At 30.7% G+C, this 6,653-nt stretch overlaps 1 protein-coding gene across 4 annotated transcripts; it reads left to right on the forward strand.

Moving 5' to 3' along the window:
* The first annotated feature begins 805 nt into the window (after positions 1–805).
* Positions 806–6,068, forward strand: LOC117910436 (caskin-2-like). Of its 4 annotated transcripts, none has more exons than XM_034824502.1 (5): positions 806–852; positions 1,429–1,782; positions 2,421–3,060; positions 3,192–3,733; positions 5,242–6,068. In XM_034824502.1, the coding sequence occupies exons 3-5, from the start codon at positions 2,934–2,936 to the stop codon at positions 5,830–5,832; spliced, it is 1,260 nt and encodes a 419-aa protein (XP_034680393.1). In that variant the 5' UTR covers positions 806–852; positions 1,429–1,782; positions 2,421–2,933; the 3' UTR covers positions 5,833–6,068. The 4 variants fall into 4 exon arrangements, with proteins under 4 accessions (XP_034680393.1, XP_034680395.1, XP_034680394.1 ...); XM_034824503.1 differs by lacking the exon at positions 806–852 and having other exon boundaries at positions 1,368–1,782; positions 3,192–3,518; positions 3,624–3,733; XM_034824501.1 differs by lacking the exon at positions 806–852 and having other exon boundaries at positions 1,368–1,782; positions 2,421–2,595; positions 2,695–3,060.
* Positions 6,069–6,653: the final 585 nt, after the last annotated feature.

A 6,653-nucleotide genomic window follows, 5' to 3' on the forward strand; every position in this document is an offset into this window, starting at 1 on the left:
TATCGAAAATATTGATAGATATTTTTTCACAAATATTGGTGAAATGAAAATTATTTAAAATTCATAAGAATGCTTAAAAAAACTTCAAAAAATGATAAAATAAGTAAGAATACATATTTTAAAGTTATTTTATAAGTGTAATTGATATAAATATAATCAAGAAGAAAAACATCGGTAGATAGAGATATATCGATAGATTCGATATTTGATTTTAAAAATAATAGATATGAATTTTGGAAGTGTATAAAGTTAGAATTGAGTTAAGAAATATTTGATTTTATTGAATAAAAATAATTTATACATAAATATAATACATATGATATTATAATAATCTTAGTATCAAAATGAAGATCAATGTAGTTTCATCATATTATTAGATGAAAGGAGTCTATCTTGTTGAAGACAATATTCATGTTTTATTATATTTTAAATAAAAAATTAAATTAATTTATATAAAATATTTTATTTAAGATTTAATTTCTAAAATTTTATTAAAAATATGTGATAATAATTTTTTCTATCAATATTAATTTATTTAAATAATTAAAATTATTAATAATTTATCTTATCAAATTAATTTTAATTTATAAAATATATCGATGAAAGCCAAAATTTTGTAGTGATTTAATCAAAATAAAGATGGATAATTAATAATTATTTATATAGAGGGTGGAAAATTGTTCTCATGATTTGTTTCCTTCCTCTATTTTTTTTTTCCTTTTAATCTCTACTAAATCTAAAATTCAAAAGGGCCACTCACTTCTCTCACTCGGGCATCAAGAAGCCCTTTCCTGAAGTTGCCTTCCAGACGAGAGAATCCCTATTTTCCTCTGCCACTCTCAATCCTCGCAGGTACTAATCTAATCATGTTATTAATAATTTTTTTTTGCAGCCCCCGTTTGATTCCCAAGAAAATCCATCCCCATTCGATTTCCGGGAAAATTCATCCTCGTTTGATTTCCGAGAAAATCCATGCAAAACCCCCAAGGAAAACCAAAAACATTGCTTTTTTTTTTTTTTTAGCTCCCTGTGTTTTCTGGATCTGTTCTAGGGGTCTTTTTGCCTTTGTGCCATTCGATTTAAATTTCACGAACCCTAAATCCACGATTTTTGAGCCAGGTTGAAAAACACAACCTTTGCCTGCAAATCATGATCAGATTACCAAATAGCATCTTATGTTTTTTTTTTTTTTAAAAAAATTTGACAGATTTTGTATCCTGTGCGCCGGCTGGTAGGAAATATTGGGAAATTTCCCGAAAAATCGGTAAAAATACCGAAATATCGGCGATATTTTCGAAAATTACCTTCTAAGCTATACCTAAGAGGCGCTTTATTTAATGGCAAATCTAATGAATAAAAAATTCTTTCATTTATCTCAACGATTCTTTGAAGTGCTTTGTTATTTTTTAACTTCTATCTTCCTTGCAGTTGTAGAAAACACATCTTCTTTGGATTATCATCTGGTATCATAGTCAAGTTGATCAGATGGTTATCTCAATCCAACCTACCATCCCATTTTTTGAAGGAAATGGATATGATACTTGGAGCATAAAGATGAGGACTCTTTTTATCTCCGAAGATCTGTGGGAGCTTGTGGATAAGGGTTATGTAGAAGAGGAAATTCCAAGAGATGCTATGAGAGATGTACGAAAGAATGATGCCAAGGCATTGTTTTTTATTCAACAAGCAATCACAGAGAGTATTTTTCCTCAAATTTCAAAGGCAACAAAGTCTAAGGAAGCATGGGACACTTTGCAAACAAAATATCAAAGCACAAGCCTGGTACTTGCATTATTGATTAGTTACAATGTATTGAATTTTTAGATTCAGTCAAATAAAGTAACATATATATGTTTCCTACTAATTTGTAAGATTGGAATGTGTTGTTTCTGACTACAACTTTATATTAATGGGTTGTTGGATAATTTATTTAGGAGTTTATTTGAGTTTGGTTGCTTATTTAATGTCAAGTATGATGGATAATATTTGGGTTCAACTCAATTAGATTTCTTATCTTTCATCCTGAACTCTTTTTAAGTGTTTTATTATTTTTTAACTTCTCTCTTCTAAGGACCTAATAAATACTTAGGATATGTTTGTTCCCAAAAGTAGGAAGAAAACAAAAAAATAAAAAATAAAATATTAAACAAAATTATTTTCTCATATATGGTTTTATTATGAAAAAATTAATTAAAAAATTATTTATTTTTAATTTATTTAACCTTTATACAAAATAGTTAAAATAACTTAAGTGAGTTTGAAGCAAGTAGAAATATAATTCATTAATTTTCGTACTATTTTTTATTTTCAATTGTTTCTTCTACTTTTCTTCTTTTCTTTACATTTTCACTCAAATTTCCTGGGTGCTTCTAACAACGGTGCAGAATTACTGAATTAACTCATGTTCTGATTTGAATTAGGTTGCAGCTCAAGATGGAGATGGCAGCCAAACTGACATCCCAGTCATGGATGACTCTGTGTATGAGGCAGCAGCGAAGGGTGACATTGAAGTTCTGAAGAAAATTCCAGAGTCCGAATTTCATGCCCAATTAAGCCCAAAGCATAACACAATACTCCATATTGCAAGTGAATTCGGTAAATTAGAGTGTGTGAATTGGATCCTTGATTTGCCTTCATCTTCATCTCTACTGCAACGCCCTAATTTGAATGAGGACACTCCCCTTCACCTTGCAGCAAAGGAAGGGCATTTGGAGGTCGTGGAAGCTCTTATAAATGCTGCAAGAGAACCTACCCTAGATATTGAAACTGGGCCTGGACCACATAAGGTTATGCTGAGGATGGAAAATAAGGGGAAAGACACAGCCTTGCATGAGGCAGTGTGATATTGGCAATATGGGGTGGTGAAGTTATTGATTGAGGAAGACCCCGATTTTATCTATGGTGCTAATGATTCAGGTATCACTCCTCTTTACATGGCTGTGGAGGGAGGACTTGCACACTTTGTGAAACTAACCATTGAGAAAAGTAGTACTTCACCTTCTTACAATGGCTTAATGGGTAGAACTGCCTTGCACGCTGCTGTAATATGCAATGACATAGGTAGTATGCTCACAACACTAATGATTATGTTGTTTTCGTATATGTAGATTAAAAAGGAAAATGCACGCCTTTATTTATTTTGTTCATTTGCTTAATTTTCTTAAACTTTTTTTCCTTTCTCTATTAATCAGAAATTACAAAGACAATACTGGAATGGAAGCCAGACCTCACCAAAGAAGTAGATAAGAATGGATGGTCTCCACTTCACTATGCTGCAGAGGGAGGTGATCTAGAAATAGTGAAGCTATTGCTAGAAAAATCAGAAAAGAGTGTAGCTTACCTTAGGAGCAAAGATGGGAAGAAGACTGCCCTTCATATTGCATCTTTCCACCATCATACAAAAATAGTAGAGGAGATCCTATCTCACTCTCCTGGTTGTCGGGAGCAGGTCGATGACGAGGGCAATAATGTTTTTCACTTTGCTATGATGAAAAAGGGAGACGATGATTTTAAACCTAGTAGTTACTTCGTCAATTATTGTTTAAGGTTGAGTGGACTTATAAATGAGAAAAATGCTCAAGGAAACACGCCCATTCACTTGCTCTCTCTTAATCAAATTTCAGATGTGGAGTTTGTATTCATGCGCATGGTGGATAAGAAGGCGTACAACAATGAAGACTTGACAGCTTATGACATAATTTTGAGGGCCAAAGAGGACATTTCCGAGGAGAAGGTAAGGCTCCCACTTAACTTCAATTATGTGTTTATTGGCAAATGCTGGTTTAATTTACCACGTTTCTCATTTCTTTGAGCTGTGTTATGTTTTGTTATTTTTGCTATGTTTGGATTCCTTCAACCTAAACTTACCATCCTTTCAGCCATAGCCAATCGATTCATGTCGGGAATAAGATCCATCGCCAAAGCATTAGCTAGTTGTTTATTTTCTTGTCTCCAAAGTTTTAGGATGGGATAAAAGAGAAAAGGAAAAGAAAGAAATAGAGGAAAATAAAATTACAAAATGTTTATTTCTTTTCATTGTTCATTGAGAAATTAAGCAAAAGAAATTTAAATTTAAGAAGAATGTACTTAGCATAAACTTTTTTTTTTCATAAAAAAAAAAGGGAAATGGGAAGAAAAATTGTTAGTATCTTTTATTTAGTAATTTTTTTCTTATCATTTTTTCACTTGTATCCAAATGTTGAAAAAAGAAAAAAAAAACCATTTTTCTTAAATTTTTTTCCATTACTTTCCAAAATCAAATGTAGTTTAAGATTAATTTGAGGAAAAGAAAAGGAAAAAGAGAAGAAAATAAAAAGATTATAACAATTTATAAAATTTTCTTTATTTATTGTTCATAAAAAAATTGAGAAAAAAATTAAATTGTTGAGAAATGCACTCTTTCCAAATTTTTTCCACTTTTTCTAAGGAAAATATTTTATTTTTTCTATTTTTTTTTTTATATTTCATGAATTCTTCTCATACTATATTTAGTTCATGAAAAACACTAAGGCTTTGTTTATTTCATTGTATTTTTTTTTTCTACTTTCTTCTCTTAAAATTCTCCCTTATGGTTTCTTTAAGAAATAGACATAGTCTTATAATTTGTTTTCGCTTTTTTTTTTTTATGACTAAAATAGTTTTAAGATTTCTCAAGAACCAAACATAACATTAAGAAAATATTTTGTCTTTTCCACATTTTAATTATTTTTATCACATTTTAAAGCAGTAGAAGGTGAATAGGATAAAGAGTTAATAAAATTTTATTTTGCCTTTTTTTTCTTTCCTTTTTATCCTCATGGAATTATTACCTATACCTCCTAGATGAAAAAATATGGTAAAACTAAAGGACGATTCTTTTGTTTATCTTTGTTGTCGAGATCATTGCGAAACATGCATTCCAAAACTTATGAGAGTTAAAAAATAAAAATAATTAAAAATGAAAGGAAAGTTAGAACATTTTTCCTTGTTTCTAAATTAATTGGATTTATTGAATAATTTATGTTGATGTTCAGATTTAAATAAATTGGCACTCATCAAACTATTTTTATTAAGTAGTTTTGGAGCAAACAAGTAGATTAAATCTCTAGTATTATTATTATTTATTAAGGTTGTTAATTGATTGATTTATCACTTGTATCAGATTTTCATTCAGCTTGTTTACACACCAATGAGTGACTGAATGTGAAAAAAATGGATTCATCAATTGAATTAAATTTAAATGTTCCTCACATCTGATTTCAGGATTATATCCAATGTGACTTGAAGACGGCTATGCTTGAAACTAGTTCTTCATATTGGGAGAAGGAAACTAAGAGAGAGGAGAGAAAGAAAGATAGGAAAGAATACATCTCTCAATTACAAAAACAAGGCGAAACCCATTTGATAGTGTCTGCGCTTATAACAACAGTAACTTTTGCTGCAGGTTTCACCTTGCCCGGTGGTTACAAAGAGGATGATGGCAAGGCAATTTTATCAAAGAAAGCAGCCTTTAGAGCATTTGTTGTGACGGATAGCATAGCCATGGTATCTTCACTATGCGCCGTATTTCTTCACTTTTTTATGACCCTGCACAAACGTGGGAAGTTCCTTGAAAAACACTTACTTTGGGCCTTTAGTTTGACCATGGTTGGGATGGGAGCAATGGCCATCACTTTCGCAACCGGCTTGTACGCTGTTTTACCGCATTCCTCGGGCCTTTCAGTTCTCACTTGCATCCTCTGCTCTTGCTTTTTCCTCTCCATTGCAGTTGAATATTGTAAATTTTGGAGAGGTACGATTTCGAACATCATATTCAAAATAATCTTTGGATTAGTTGCATGGATCTTTGTATGAGCTATTTTCTGAGAGGAGAGAGAGAACCGGCTCTGGGCTAACTGATATGGAAAAAGAAGAGTCGGAAGCAAAGGAAAGCTGAAAGTAGGGAATCAAAATATACTCATTTGAATTTGTATTGGAATGGGAATTATATGGGTGGAGTGTTGAACTCATTTGTCTGAGCTGAAAAGTCAATGGATTCAATTGTGAATACGAATAATGTTAGTATTGGAATTCAACGAGATTTTTTAATCTACACTATGCAATATTTTATGAATTGGGGTTGGACTGGGCCGGCCCAACCTGGAAATAACTTCCACGCGTTCCATTATTAAACAGATGTGGAAGGCAGCGCTGCAGGGTTCTCAATTTTTATAACTTTGTATTGATGAATGATGATGTCAATTTTTATTTTTTTTTTCTATTATTGATTCACATCACTAAAATCAAATTTGTTATAAACTGTTTTTGGTAAATTTATATTAATGAAATCATTTTTTTTTATAAACTATTTTTGCCATTCAATTAAAATTATTATTTTTTTGTATAATTTCATTATGTATAAATGCATTTTTTTTTTTTGTGAACTGATCTTTTATCCATGGATGTCAGTGTATAAGATTGGCAGTCAGAATTTAATTTCATGAATCAATTCTTATAAAATTGATACTACTAAAGTTAGAATTGATTATTATGAGCTTAATTTTATTTTTAAAATGGAGATTTAAAATTAGAACTTTATTCTATAAATTATTTTTTATAAAATTTGAAGTGTTGTCTTGGATTATAACAAAAGACTTTTTTGGGTTTATTGGGGTTTCTACCACTTGAATTGAGAT

The sequence above is a fragment of the Vitis riparia genome, unplaced genomic scaffold (assembly GCF_004353265.1).
Source record: "Vitis riparia cultivar Riparia Gloire de Montpellier isolate 1030 unplaced genomic scaffold, EGFV_Vit.rip_1.0 scaffold742_pilon_pilon, whole genome shotgun sequence".
Classification (NCBI taxonomy): domain Eukaryota; kingdom Viridiplantae; phylum Streptophyta; class Magnoliopsida; order Vitales; family Vitaceae; genus Vitis; species Vitis riparia.

Coding starts and splice junctions, on each gene's coding strand:
- LOC117910436 (XM_034824502.1), top strand. CDS start 2,934: ATGGCTGTGGAGGGAGGACTTGCACACTTTGTGAAACTAACCATTGAG. Junction 3,061..3,191: donor TGTAATATGCAATGACATAG/GTAGTATGCTCA, acceptor TCTATTAATCAG/AAATTACAAAGACAATACTG. Junction 3,734..5,241: donor AGGACATTTCCGAGGAGAAG/GTAAGGCTCCCA, acceptor ATCTGATTTCAG/GATTATATCCAATGTGACTT.